At 36.4% G+C, this 16,447-nt stretch overlaps 1 protein-coding gene across 1 annotated transcript in view; it reads right to left on the minus strand.

Moving 5' to 3' along the window:
* Nucleotides 1-16,447, minus strand: part of Sntg1 (syntrophin gamma 1) — a 250,178-nt gene that overhangs the window by 121,239 nt on the left and 112,492 nt on the right. The window contains exon 9 of the mRNA XM_051197950.1: nt 3,869-3,951. Coding sequence (XP_051053907.1) covers nt 3,869-3,951 — 83 coding nt within the window. The remainder of the gene's footprint in view (nt 1-3,868; nt 3,952-16,447) is intronic.

Here is a 16,447-nt window from a genome sequence, read left to right on the forward strand (position 1 = left end):
AAGCTGATCCTACATTCAAAACAGCTGGACAAAACAGCCCTACAGACTAGTCAGGATATCTGAATCTTCTTCGAATCCCCCCCCAAGACAGCGCCCCTTACCAGCAGGAAGTAGTTTGGAAAGAACGACGCCCAAATTCCCAAATGTTGTGTATAAATGTTTGTTTTCATTTAATTGGACTTTGTTATATAAAATAAAATAAAATAAAAAAAGTAATGTCAGAGAAGAATAATATTAAGGTCCCCATGGAGAAAAATAACTAGACATATCTAAGGAATGCTGAAAGTGGGGAAACTTATCCTCTCTAGTGATGAGCTAATCACTTTGTTTACTAGTATCCACTGGTCAGCTCTAAAACTATATATATATATATATATATATATATATATATATATATATGCAAGGAACACTAGATACACTCAGGACATTCAATGCATATGTTTATGCATCTCTCTGTCTCTCTGTGTATTCATTGCTCTGTGTAATAGTAATAGATACTATGAATTTGAGTGGGAGCAAGGATTCACATGGGAAGAACTGGAGTGAGTAAAGGGAAGAGGAAAAACTATGCAATTATATTTTAATTAAACAAATTAAACACCAGTAATTGACAAAGCTATTTCTAACCATGAAATTTAAAGGAAACAACATTTCTACAGCCTCACAATAGTTTGGCTAATGCTGTTTATAATTATTACCTATAATGTTTTTTTCTGATTTACTAAGTAATTTGTAACATTTATTTTAAGATAAAGATATGTTTATATTACTGAGTGAATATAAAAGACTCTGTTCGTCAGCAGCAATGAGTCATTTTATCATAGGGAGGAAATTGGGAAGCAGCTGTATTTTGAATTATAGTGGGGGGGGTTCACAAAGCTTCCCAATTAATCATGTAATCGATCCACTTTCCTCCTGCCAGATGTCATGGTTGCAGTGAAAAATAGTGCAGATGATTTTTATGTTCTATGTTATGATGGCCAATCCTCCATCAGGATTCCATGTAAATGGGCATCTATAGAAAATTCATTTGCTAAGATATCCAACCTCTCTGACAGCCAGAGATTATTTATTCAACTAATACTTCTTAGTTTCCACAGTAAACACATCACAGCAATCTAACACTTATAATCAGATAAGAAAAAATTAAAAGGATAATTCAGATATTTTGTTGGTTACTTGACATTTTGATAATATATTCTGATAGATTACTTAACAATAATTTTCCATAGTATGTGAATGTGAATTACTCTCTTTGGTAATCCTTTGATATGAAGAAATACAAGAATATATGAAAAATGTTAAATGATTGGGACAATGTGAGATTGAGGACAATAATATCCATAAGTGGTTATGACATTTATATAACACCATTAGGCATCATAGATCTGAAAATATGTTATCATTAAAATTTAATACTTTCATAAATTATTACGGAAAAAGTCATCTTCTCATTTTATACTTCTTTGTAAATCTCTGAAACACAATCATCTTCAACCTTTAGCACGATCAGACCTGATATAGATACTACTATAAATCATATAATCAGATGAATAGTTAATAAACTAAAGATACTTATTTTAATCATAAAAATAAAGATATCAAGGCTTCTAGTGCTGACAGTTATCAGTATTTATGATAACATATATTGTGACCTAAAACAATAATTATATTGTTTTTAAAAAGCATAGTGTGTGTGTGTGTGTGTGTGTGTGTGTGTGTGTGTAAACAAATGGGACCAGGGAAAGTCAGTGGAACATCACTTGTCTAACATGCATGATGTCCTGGATATAACAAAGAAACACAGACAGACAGACAGACAGACAGACAGACACACACACACACACACACACATACACACACACACACACACACACACATCACATTGGACAATGCAAGCATTTGTCATTTGTATCAAATAAAGAGTCGATTAGATCACTGTTGTGTTGTATAACATTTTGCTCTTTGGAAAACCAGAGTGATAAATTGTTCAGATCTTAGTATCATTGCGAGATCAGCGTTTTGGATTTTAACTATTATAAAACAATTATTTCTTCTATAAACAAAATTAAACAAAATTTTTAATGAATTATATATGGAAGTTTATGGTTTTGTAAGTGTCTTAAATTTCCAACAACAGTCGTTGCCCTTATAAACAATGTTCCTTATAAACCGGAGGGGTCAAGGATAGATACCACAAGAACATGGCCCATAGAATCAGGTAAAAGGGACCAATAGGGACTTGGAGAGATCAGGGATCCTGTTAGAGTCTGACCTGGGTCCTCTGCATTTATGTTATGTCTGAGTAGGTTGGGGTTCTTGTGAAACTCCTAACAGTGGGAGCAGGAGCTGTCTCTGACTCTTATGCCTGCTTGTTGTATCCTTTTCCTCCTACTGGGATGTCTCTTCCATCTTTGAAGTGATGATATGTCCCTGGGTTTATTGTTGTTATTTATGCCTTGTTTGGTTGATATCCCTGAGAGACCTGCTCTTGTCTGAGGGGAGGCAGAGGGTGTGGACCTGCGGGGAGGGGAGAGAGGGGAAAATGCAGTCAGGGTGTAATATATGAGAGAAGAATTTGAACAAAGAATTTATGGAGTAGCGAATAAAAAATGTGATAGATATACACAATGGAGTTTTATTCAACCATAAGTGGGTTGGGGTTGAGGGATTATATCATTTGCAAGAAAACGGAAGTATAGGTCATCTTATTAAGTAATATCAGTCAGTTTCACACACATATCTAAGGTGTGTTTTCTCTCATATATGGAAACTAGAGTGGAAAGGTATGAAGAAAAATGGGAGACTGTTATAGCTGTGGAATAATAAAAAGTGATGGAGAAGAGGATAATGAAATTTGGGTGAGGGATTTATGTGATCATGGAATGTCATAAACATGAATGGAAATGTTATAATGAAACTCCTTATGGTTTATAAATAATATATAACAATAAAATAGAAACTGAAAAATTTCATGCTATATTACAAGTTAAAAAGTGTTCCTCACTACAAGATAAATTGATAAATAAATATGATGACCAACCTGAGAAACCTTATGTCATCAAGCTGTGGAATGATCTCAATGTAATCAGGGACAAAAAATGTTGCTTGGACTTGTAAATATTCAAAGGCAGTCTTTAGAAATAAAATTTCATAATGATGTCAGTGATTTCTAATATTGAATTAATAGTGCTTTATTGGAAATCAACCAAATAAATATGCACTGCAGGCCAGCTATGCTAGGAAATACTTCAATCTACATATAACCAGTTTTTCTTTCTTTAAAATGTGTGCTTGCAATGCTGAAATAAGAAATTTCAAAAATATTTAACAAAAATAACTAATTTACTCACCAATATGAAAAATAAACACTGAAGTTCAATTAAATCCATTAAAACTAATGTGTCAAATGCATGTTTCATTTCTTTATCATAAAATATATTCTAGATTTTTTTTCTCTTTGCAGTATTGCCATGATGTGCAAAAAAAATCACAAAATATAAAAATGATGGGTATATTTAGCTTCTATAAAAATTATGACAAATATTGCAGTCCATGAGACTGTATATGGCATGAAATGCTCTGACATAATCTATGATGCTACCACTCTGAGTATCTTGGTCAAAAGTCTCCAGTACTTACAGAGGATTTAATAACACAGTCCCGAGAAAAGGAATGGGACATAAAATACCTGGATGTTTATTTTTCCTTCTGGCTTGTTTTATCATTTAGGTTGTGTTGCAGGCATCAAGAAGTACAGGTTTTTCAGAAAAATTAGACTCAGCAATGGTTCAAGCAAACCACAAATACAGGTATATTCTTTCGTTAGTTCACCCTTATCAGTCCCAGCCGTGTGCAGCTGTCTTACTGTATTGTTTGGATGGTAGTTGAGGTGCAAGCCACTGTCACAAAGAGGAGAAGAGGTACCACTGCTTTGGTCACTTGGAGCACCTGCAGGAGACAAAAGCACAACAATTTGCAGGTTACAAAGCCATGCTGTTCTTCATGACTCTGTCCAATTGTTTTCAATAATAATTGGAGAATAACAGAAAATTAGAATTATACCAATGCCAGGGCTTGGCAAATAGTCTTAATGGCCATTAGTCTTAATATGAAAAAATGGGACTATTTTGAATTTTAGAAACACCAGACTTTCTTAAAAATAGTGTATTGTTTTTTTACATTTCTCATGTTGAAAGAATCCAGAAGATGGTAGAAGATCTCCTAAAACTGGAATTACTGATGGTTGGGAGTTATTCATTTTAAATCAGTGAATACTATACTAAAGATTCATAATTTTCAAAGATGTCACTGTAGAGAAACTATTGGTGTCATAAATTGAACACATTACCTGAATTCTGATTATTCACTGTGACAAGACAATACTACATTAAAGTTCCTAATGTATTTGAACATGCAATTATGTTTACAAAGGTCACAGCTGTGTTTAAGCACCAAATTCTTAGGATGGTTTTACTTCCAAATATGTTAAATTCACCAAATATGTTTATTGCCAAAATGTCTATAGTTTTCCTACAGCTAGGAAGTTATTTCTCTGGAATAAATTATTCCATTCTCCCAATACAAAATTTTGTCGTTAAGGGCCTAGCATGATAGCTGAGTGGTTAAGAACATATGGTGTTTTTGCAGAAGCCCTGGGTTTAGTTCTCAGCACCATATGGCAGATCCTAATTAGATGTACCTCCAGTTCCATAGACTATGAAAACAACCTATGGCCTCCTGGAACTTTAGAAGCTCATGGTGCACTTACATAAATGCTAAACAGACACACATACACACAAAAGAAGAATAAATAATAAAATCTTTTTAAAAATTACACTTTACTTGCTATTTTATGTAAATTTTAGATATAATTTTATTTTTAGAACAATATTTTAATATCATTATGTTAAAATATATATATTTTAAGCTGATTAAATTTACATATTTAAATGCGATAGTATCAAATGATACCTATTTTGAAAACACAAATTCTGTAGCTATATTTTAAAATATTATAGAGAAAAATATAATTATAAATGAATATACAAAAATAGTCTTGCTATAAATTCAATGATTATATACTCATATGTAAACATATAATACAAGAGAAATTTCAATTAAACAAAAAAGTAATAAATAAACAGTAAAACAAAAATTACATCATAGTTAAATATATGAGAAGCTGAATCTAGAAGAAGTACAAATTAGAAGTCTCTAACAGACTAAAAGATACTAAAGTAAATATTGAAAGGACCTGATGAATTGGTTATGCAAACAAATCAAAAATTTCACTTAAGTAGGTAGAAGCATGAAAAGAATCTAGCCAATTTTATTTAAAAATATGACTACAAAAACATTGAATTTATTCTATAGACAAAGCAAAACAAAAAATTAAAATTCCATCCTAAAATTGAAATTTAAAGAATTAATAAAATTGTGGCATGCCATAGTAAATATCAGTATTTAAAAAGGAATTTAACTTCTGTGTTCACTATACATATTGGACCAAATTACAGCCCACTCCTGTGACAGAAGCTTCTTCTTCCACCAGAGGTCAGGCCAGCATCCTGAGTCCCAGGTAAGGCCACCTTCCTTCCAACCCACTCATACTTGCCCAACATAACTCCAGTAGCCATTCATCTCTTCCTCATCATCTCCTAGGCCACATCTGTGGCAGAAGGCTTCCACCACATCACAGGTCAGGCCATAATCCCTGTACTCAGTCAGAGCCCATCCTTGATGCCTAGAGACCAAGCCAGGTCCCTGAAACAAGGATGACTTCTACCATAGCGGAAATCAGAACTGACTCAGTAACCCAGAAGACCACCAGCCAGATTAGATGCCACACACATACAAGCCAGAGCATAAACCCCAAACTTGGGAATAAACTCTGGGCTGGATCAGAGGCCATCCAGGCCATCAGAAGTCCAGCCCCCTACAAAGGCAGAGTCCACAGGCCAATGGATAAAGACGATCAGAGAAGCAGAAGGTAAAAAAAGAAAGCATCTACCTAACAAAGAAAAAAAAAATCTAGAACCGAGACATATCCAGATGCCTAAATTGTAAGTGTAGAAACAGAAACAATGACAGTCACAGCAATATTTCACATCTGAATAACCTACATCCTACTACAGCAAGCTCTGAATATTCCAAGAGCTGAAGCAAAAGCAAACGATCTTAAAGCAACTTTATGGTGATGATAAAGGTGCTACAGAAGAGATGAAAAACTCCTGTAAAGAAATTTGGGAAAGCACAACCACAAAATTGGAGAAAATCAACAAGTCCCTTAAACAAGGGCAAGGAAAACCAAAACACGTGAAGGAAACTATTCAAAACATTAAAATCTAAATGGAAGCAATAAATGAAGCATGATCTGAGGGAATAAAGAAAATGGAAAATCTTGAGAATTGAGCAGAAACCACAGACACAAGCATCCCCAACAGAATTCAAGAGATGGGCGATAGATTACTCTGGCAAAGAAAATGTTAGCTCTAAGAAAGAAATCTTGGTTGCTTCCAGTTTCTTGCTGTTACTAATAATGCTGCTAAGAATGTAGTTGAACACATGTCTTTGTTGCACTCCTCACCTGAGAAATGGATAAAGAAGATGTGACACATTTACACCATGGAATACTACTCAGTGGAATAAACAAAATAAAACAATGTAATCTTGAAATTCGCAGGCAAATGGATGGAACTTGGAGAAATTGTTGAGTGGGTGAGGGACAGAGTCGAAGACCCATGCCCTGAGGAATTCTGCCCCTGATACTACCTGCAGTGCCTGGCAGGACTCAGAGGCTGTTTTTCAGACCAGAGACCTAGGAAGGACCCAAACATGACTGCAGCAAAAAGAAATTTCAATGTAATGATGCCTAACTATATTCTGCTATACTCAGAGGTTGGTGTCTAAGCCAAAAATCATCACAAAGGCTTCATCCAGCAACTGGTGGAAAAAGATGCAGAAACCCACAGTAAAGCATAAGCTGATCATGGAGTATCCTGCAGAGGAGGGGGAGGAATAATTGAAAGAGCCAGCAATGTCAAGGACATCACAAGAAAATCCACTGAATCAACTAACCTGGACTCATAGTTTTTCATAGAGGCTGAACCTTCAACCAATGAGCCTGAATGAGATGGTTCTGAAACCTCTGATTATGTGTTCTGGTTGTGTAACTTGGTCTTCATGTGGGAATCCTCATCGTATGGGCATGGGTTGTCTTTGACTCTTTTGATGTCCTCCTATACCCTAGTCTTTATACAGGGATGCTTTACCCAGCCTTATGCCAGGTGACATGCTTAGTCTTATGAAGACTTGATAAGCCATATTTCCTTGATATACATGGGAGCCAGGTAATGTTCTGAATAGGGACAGAAGAGGTATGGATGAGGGACAGAGGAGAGGTAGGGAAGGGGACTGAGAGGAGAAATTACAGACAGGATATAAAATATAATTTTTAATAAATATTAAGCAAATTTATTAAATAATAATAGTTTAATATAGTAAATAACATCAAATTTATAAAAATAAAAATTATAGATAATTGGAAAATTTAAAAATATTGACAATAGAATTTTTAAGAAACATACATAAAATACACACATTATATAAACTATGGATAGCACATTACCAAATAAATCAATATATTTTTGAGATAAATAAATATATAAGCAAAAGAATATTAGAGAAGGTTAAATGAATACTCACAGTGATAATCATGCTAGATGCCTATAAATGTTATCTTCTCTCGTTAAAAATTCCAGTAAGCTCTTATATAAATTAGTTGGCCATTCCCTATATTGTGTAGAAATGATAGAAGAATGCCAACCAATCTAAAAATAATTATAATTAATAGGTAAGTAAGCTACTGTAGGTGAATTACAGACATTAAAACATCTCAATTACCAACAGTGTAAGTTAATTAAAGCATAAACATATAACAATGGTAGAAAAAAGCAAGAAAGTGATTAAAATATTTCCAATAATATAGTTATACGACACACATTGATTTCTACCTCAGAAATTAAATATATTCCCTGAATTTAAATAGAGAAAATGGAGAAAAATAGAGAAAATTTAAATAGAGAAAAATCTTCTAAGGCCAAAGTAGATCAATAAGATTACAGTCTCTGGCTTGAAAAATACTAATTTCAAAGGATACCTCAATCAATAATGATACATATCCAAAAAAAGCAACATATACTAATCAAGTTACTTGAAAAGAGAAAAAAACTATAAATAAAAAAAGCAACAAATCTTTGGTCAAAAAGTACTCCCAGGTTAAAAAAAAACCTGTCATCTGAAGTATAGAACTTCTTATATATGATTCAACAAAAGGATCATAGAGAAAATTTTGCTAATGTATTAAAAGTGTACAATCTGAAGCATAATGTAGGAACAAATATGGAGAAAAACATCAACCAACTCAAAGAACAAAAGCCATCATTAGAAAACAAAACAAAGAATTCAAAATAATAATTTTAAGAGAGCTTGGTATATTACATGACAGCAGACAAAAAGAAATTAAGAAAGTGAGTTATGAACAAGAAAGTGCCAGTGGAAAGACAAAAGCTAAGATAAAAATAAATAAATGAAAAAATTGCAAAGTAAGGGAATATATATTACAACATATACATGATATCCACATTCAAAAATAGATTTTGTCAATGGGATAAACAATCTAAAATGGCTATTACTGGCATTTGAAACTAATGAGGCAGAAAAATTAGAAAAAAGAAATGTGTAGAATACCTTATGTTATACTATCAACAAGGCTACTGTATTATGGGGTTCAAAGGGAAAGCATCTTCAACAAAAGGAGCTGGCATAACTGGATGCTGACATGTAGAAGATTGCAGATAGATCCATATTGATCACCGTGCATAAAAGTTATATCCATATGGATCAAAGACCTCAACATAAATCCAGCCATACTGAATCACTTACGAGAGAAAGTGGGAAGTACCTGTGAAGGTATTGACATAGGAGACTGCTTCCTGAACATAACACCAGTAGCACAGACACTGAGATGGACAATTAATAAATAGCAAGATCTGAATATCCCAACACAGATTAAGCAGAAGAAAACAGCCTTAAAAATAACTTTATGAAGATAATAGATGCAATTAAAGAAGACATTGAAAACTCCCTTAAAGAAATGGAAGAAAAGACAAAAAAAAAAAAAAAAAAAAAATTCAATAAGGTGAAAGAAACAATTCAAACAGTTCAAGATTTAAAAACTGAAATAGAGGTAAAGAAGAAAAAAACATATTGAGGGAATGCTAGAATTAGACAATCTAGGTAACTGATCATGAACTACAGATGCAAACAGCCAACAGAATGCAAGTAATGGAAGAATCTCAGGTGTTGAAGAAACACTACAGGAAATGGACTCACGGACGAAGAAAATGTTAAGTCTAAGAATCCTGAGTCAAAATATGCAGGAAATAGAGGACTCCATGAAAAGACCAAACCTAAAAATAATATGTATAGAATAAGGTGAAGAAGTCTAGCTCAAAAGCACAGAAAACATATTCTACAATCATAAAAGAAAACTTGCCCAAACTAAAGAAGGACAAGTCTATGAATGTGCAAGAAGTTCACAGAACACCAAATGAACTGGACCAAAAAGTAAAAGTTTAAAAAAAACTCCCCTTGCCACATAATAATCAAAACACAAAAGATAAAGAATAAAGAAAGAACATTAAGAGCTGCAAAGGAGAAAGTCCAGGTAACATATTAAGGCAGACCTATAATAATTACTCCTGACTTCTCAATGGAAACTCAGAAAGTCAGATAGATGTTCTACAGACACTAAGAGACCAATGATGCTATCCAGACTACAAACAGTTGGGGTAGAAAACCCCAACACACAGAAGTTAGCTACATTCTAAAAAACAAAGGCAGTAGAAAATCCCACATTACAAATCCCTCCCCAAAATAGAAATACACACACACATAAAATACCACTACCAACAGGAAATTCAAAAATAACAGAAACCAACAATCAACGGTCATTAATATCTCATAATATAAAAAGACACAGGCTAACAGAATGGAAACAAAGACAGAATCTGTTATTTGATGCATATTTTGCTGCAACTTCAAAGACAGACATTATGTCAAAGTAAAGGTTCGGGAAAAGATTTTCCAGTCAAATGGACCTAAGAAACAAGCTGGCATGGCTATCATAATATCTAATAAATTAGTCTTCAAACATAAAAAAAAAAAAAAGAGATGAAGAAGACCATTTCATGTTAATCACAGGAAAAATCTATCACAATGAAGTTTCAATTCTGAACATCTATGCCCCTAATACAAAGGGATCTACTTTTGTAAAAGAAACATTACGACTCGGGGTTCCTGTGGGCAAGATCCTTGACCCCCAAATCCGGGCCCCTGCCAAAGAAGGAGGTCTCAGCTGGAGAGCGCCAGTTTCCAGTGAGATCCCACTACCCTGCAAAACCTTCTCAAGTTCCAGCCCAGCCCTCGTCCTCTTCTGCCGGCTATTGGCCAGAGGTGAGTCTGGGCCCAATTGGGGCTGCCTGTCCCCTTCAACCTCTTTCCCCCCCCTCCCCCGCCTGAACTCCCTGGATTGGCCCCTGATCCTGCTGCTCCTGTCTCCGGTCCCCATTGAGAGCACCCTTGGAGCTCTGATACACCCCCAACCATCCCAACCTCCAGCATACCCCCCCTACCCTGTGCCCTACCCCACCTACGGTCCTGCTGCTCTAGTTGAGCACTGGGACAGAGGGTGGAGCCAACAGTCCACCCTACTTCGGAGACCTCTCAGAGCAACTCCGAACAAAGGAGACCTGACTATCCACGCGGGACCACCTGTAATTTCCACCGGCTTGGTCTCTGACCCCGCCTCCAGTCCTCTGCTGGAGTCCCGGGCCGCTCCCAGAGATCCGCCTATCTCTGCTTGTCCACTCGGAGTTCCTGCGGGCAATATCCTTGACCCCCCAATTCCGGGCCCCTGCCAAAGAACGAGGTCTCAGCTGGAGAGCGCCAGTTTCCAGTGAGATCCCACTACCCTGCAAAACCTTCTCAAGTTCAAGCTCAGCCCTCGTCCTCTTCTGCCAGTCATTGGCCAGAGCTATTGGCCAGAGGACCACTCCCATCGGGGAAGGATCATAGAGAGAGGGAAGAGATACCACCAATACCTACTGGAAGAAACTATGGGAAGAAGGCAATACAAGAGAACACCTAACAACAGAAAGACAAACATGACACCACCAGAATCTAGGGAATCTACACCAACTAGAATGGAACACAACAACAAAGCAGAGGAAGCAGAAGGGTACAACTTAAAAATCACCATCATAAAAATGATAGAGGCCCTCAAAGAAGATATGAGAAAATCCCTTAAAGAAATGGAGGAAAAAACAAACAAAAAAGTGGAAGAAATGAACAAATTCCTTAAGGAAAGTACAGAAAGCCAAGAAAAAACAATTAACCAGGTGAAGGAAACGGTTCAAGACTTGAAAACCGAAATTAAGAAAATAAAGGCAACACAAATGGAAGGAAAGCTGGAAATTGAAAAGCTGGGCAAATATCTGAAACCACGGACACAAGCATAACCAATAGAATTCAAGAGATGGAAGAGAGAATCTCAGGCGCAGAAGATAAACTAGAAGAAATAGATTCATCGACCAAAGAAAACCATAAATCCAACAAATCCTTAACACACAACATCCAGGAAATGTGGGACACCATGAAAAGGCCAAACCTAAGAATAATAGGCATAGAGGAAGGTGAGGAAGCCCGGCTCAAAGGTGCTGAAAACATATTCAACAAAATCATCGAGGAAAACTTTCCAAATCTGAAGAAGGACATGCCCATGAAAGTACAAGAAGCATACCGAACCCCAAATAGGCTGGACCAAAGAAAAAAGACCCCTCGACATATAATAATCAAAACACCTAGCATACAGAATAAAGAAAGAATATTAAGAGCAGTGAAGGAAAAAGGACAGGTAACATATAAAGGCAGACCTATCAAAATTACACCTGACTTCTCCATGGAAACCCTCAAGGCCAGAAGGTCCTGGATAGATGTTCTAAAAGTATTAAGAGAACACGGATGCCAGCCTAGGCTACTATATCCAGCAAAACTCTCAGTCAATATAGATGGAGAGAACAAGATATTCAATGACAAAACCAGATTTTCCCAATATGTATCTACAAATCCAGCCCTACAGAAAGTATTGGAAGGAAAATTCCAACCCAAGGAAGGTAACTACGCCCACAAAAATGTAGGCAACAGATAATCCAACTACACCAGAAACCTAGGGTGAAGCAGAACAAATATATTCACAATACCACTGCCAACAACAAACCTAAACCAAACAAGCATCAACAATCAATGGACCTTACTCACCCTCAACATTAATGGTCTTAACTCACCTATAAAAAGACACAGGCTAACAGAATGGATACGAAGACAGAATCCATCCTTCTGCTGCATACAAGAAACACATTTTAGCTCCAAAGATAGACATTACCTCAGGGTAAAGGGTTGGGAAAAGATTTTCCAATCAAATGGAAATAAGAAGCAAGCAGACGTAGCTATCCTAATATCTAACAAGTTAGACTTCAAACCAAAACTAGTCAAAAGAGATGAAGACGGCCATTTCATATTCATCTCAGGAGAAATCCATCAACACAAAGTCTCAATTCTGAACACCTATGCCCCTAATACAAAGTCACCCACATTTGTAAAAGAAACACTACTAAAACTCAAAGCTCATATAAAACCTCACACACTTATAGTGGGAGACTTCAATACACCACTCTCAACACCAGACAGGACCACAAATCAGAAAGTCAACAAAGAAACAAAAGAATTAACAGAAGTTATGTCTCAACTGGGGCTAACAGACATCTATAGAACATTCCATCCAAAGAAAAAGAATATACCTTCTTCTCTGCTCCACATGGGCTTCTCTAAAATCGACCACATACTAGGAGACATAACAAACCTCAACAGATACAAGAGAATAGAAATAGTCCCCTGTATCTTATCGGACCACCATGCTTTAAAATTGGAATTCAACAACAATACAAATAGCAGAAAACCTGCAAACTCATGGAAACTTAACAATGTGCAATTGCACCACTCCTGGGTCAAAGAAGAAATAAAGAAAGAAATTAAAGACTTTCTAATATTCAACGAGAATGAGGATACAACATACCCGAACTTATGGGACACCTTGAAAGCAGTGCTACGAGGGAAGTTCATTGCACTAAGTGCCCATATGAAGAAAACAGAGGATAGTCACATAAATGAATTAACAGCGCAACTGAAAACCTTAGAACAGAGAGAAGCGAATTCACCCCGCAGGAGCAGACGCCAGGAAATAATCAACTTGAGGGCTGAAATCAACAAAATAGAAACCAGGAAAACAATACAAAAAAATCAATGCAACAAAGAGTTGGTTTTTTGAGAAAATCAACAAGATTGATAAACCTTTATCCAAATTAACGAAAAAGCAGAGACAGAACATGCAAATTAACAAAATCAGAAACGAAATGCGGAACATAACAACAGACACAGAGGAAATCCAGACAATTTTCAGGTCATACTTCGAAAATCTGTATTCCACAAAAATTGAAAATTCAAAGGAAATGGACAAGTTTCTGGATAACTATCACTTACCAAAATTAAATCAAGAACAGACAACTTAAATAGACCTATAACCCGAAATGAAATAGAAGCAGTCATCGAAAGCCTTCCAACGAAAAACAGTCCAGGGCCAGATGGATTCAGTGCAGAATTCTACCAGACATTCAAGGAAGAACTAATACCACTACTCCTCAAACTGTTCCACAAGATAGAAACAGAAGGTTTATTGCCAAACTCTTTTTATGAGGCCACAATAACTTTGGTACCCAAACCTCACAAAGACACAACTAAGAAAGAAAACTACAGACCAATATCCCTGATGAACATCGATGCAAAAATACTCAATAAAATAATGGCAAACCGAATTCAAAAATACATCAGAGAAATCATCCACCATGATCAAGTAGGCTTCATACCTGGATTGCAGGGATGGTTTAACATACGAAAATCTATCAACGTGATCCACCATATAAACAAACTGAAAAAGAAAAACCATATGATTATCTCCCTAGATGCGGAAAAAGCCTTCGATAAAATTCAACACCCTTTCATGATAAAGGTATTAGAGAGGTCAGGGATAACAGGAACATACCTAAACATAATAAGAGCAATATACAGCAAACCAACTGCCAACATCAAACTGAATGGAGAGAAACTTAAGCCAATTCCTCTAAAATCAGGAACAAGACAAGGCTGTCCTCTCTCTCCATATCTCTTCAATATCGTACTAGAAGTTCTAGCTAATGCTATAAGACAACAAAAGGAGATCAAGGGCATCCAAATTGGAAAGGAAGAAGTCAAACTGTCTCTATTTGCAGATGATATGATAGTTTACATAAGCGACCCAATAAACTCTACCAGGGAACTCCTACAGCTGATAAACACCTTCAGCAAACTAGCAGGATACAAGATAAACTCAAAAAAATCAGTAGCCCTATTTTTTTCAGACGACAAAGAGGCAGAGAAAGAAATCAGAGAATCATCACCCTTTACAATAGCCACAAGCAACATAAAGTATCTTGGTGTAACGCTTACCAAACAAGTAAAAGATCTATATAATAAGAACTTTGTGACTCTAAAGAAAGAAATTAAAGAAGATACCAGAAAATGGAAAGACCTCCCATGCTCTTGGTTAGGTAGGATAAACATAGTAAAAATGGCAATCTTACCAAAAGCAATCTACAGATTCAATGCAATCCCCATTAAAATCCCACCACAATTCTTCACTGACCTTGAAAGGATATTAATCAACTTTATATGGAAAAACAAAAGACCCAGGATAGCCACAACAACCCTATACAATAAAAGAACTTCAGGAGGCATCACCATTCCTGACTTTAAGCTCTACTACAGAGCTATAGTTCTGAAAACAGCCTGGTATTGGCATAAAAATAGACAGGTAGACCAATGGAATCAAATTGAAAATCCTGATATTAATCCACGCACCTATGAACACCTGATTTTCGACAAAACAGCTAAAATTATACAATGGGGCAAAGACAGCATCTTCAACAAATGGTGCTGGCACAATTGGATGAGGGTGTGTAGAAGACTGCAGATAGACCCATGTCTGTCACCATGCACAAAACTCAAGTTCAAATGGATCAAAGACCTCAACATCAATCCAGCCACATTGAACCTCCTAGAAGAGAAAGTAGGAGGTACCCTTGAACAAATTGGTATAGGAGACCGCTTCTTGAACATAACTCCAGGGGCACAGACACTGAAAGAAACAATTAATAAATGGGACCTCTTCAAACTTAGAAGCTTCTGTCAGGCAAAGGATACAGTTGACAAGACCAAATGGCAGCCCACTGACTGGGAAAAGATTTTCACTAATCCTATATCCGACAAAGGGCTGATCTCCAAAATATACAAAGAACTCAAGAAACTAGTCAACAAAACACCAAATAACCCTATTAAAAAATGGGGTACAGAACTGAAGAAAGAATTCTCAATGGAGGAAATCAAAAAGGCTGAAAGACACTTAAGAAAATGCTCCAAATCCTTAGCTATCACGGAAATGCAAATCAAAACAACTTTGAGATACCATCTTACCCCTGCCAGAATGGCTAAAATTAGAAACACCAGTGATGACTTATGTTGGAGAGGATGTGGAGAAAGTGGAGCACTCCTCCACTGCTGGTGGGAGTGCAAACTCATACAGCCATTTTGGAGATCAGTATGGCGGTTCCTCAGGAAAATGGGAATTAGTTTACCACAGGACCGGCAATCCCCCTCTTAGGCATATACCCAAAGGATTCACATCCATGCAACAAAGACATCTGTTCAACTATGTTCATAGCAGCATTATTTGTAATAGCAAGAACCTGGAAGCAACCTAGATGCCCCTCAATTGAAGAATGGTTAATGAAGATGTGGCACATCTACACAATGGAATACTATTCTGCAGAAAAAAATAATGGTATCTTGAAATTCGCAGGCAAGTGGATGGCACTTGAAGAAACCATCCTGAATGAGGTAACCCAGTCACAAAAAAGAGAAACACAGTATGTACTCACTCATATATGGATTTTAGAACTAGATCACATGATCACCAGCCTATAATTCACATCACCAGAGGAACTAGGATACAAGTTGTATTCTAAGAGATTCATATAAAGTCCCTCACAGAACTGGGAAGGGACAAGTCCCCCAGACCTCAGGTAAAGTGGGGGAGGACAGCTAATGGAGAGAGAAGTAGGAGAAAATGAGAGGGAGGAGAGGAAGGCATGTGCGACCAGGAGGATTGAGCCTGGTTAGGAATGGAAAATAGGAAAGAGAGAGAGAGAGAGAGAGAGAGAGAGAGAGAGAGAGAGAG

Source organism: Phodopus roborovskii, unplaced genomic scaffold, assembly GCF_943737965.1.
Source record: "Phodopus roborovskii unplaced genomic scaffold, PHOROB, whole genome shotgun sequence".
In the NCBI taxonomy this organism is placed as follows: domain Eukaryota; kingdom Metazoa; phylum Chordata; class Mammalia; order Rodentia; family Cricetidae; genus Phodopus; species Phodopus roborovskii.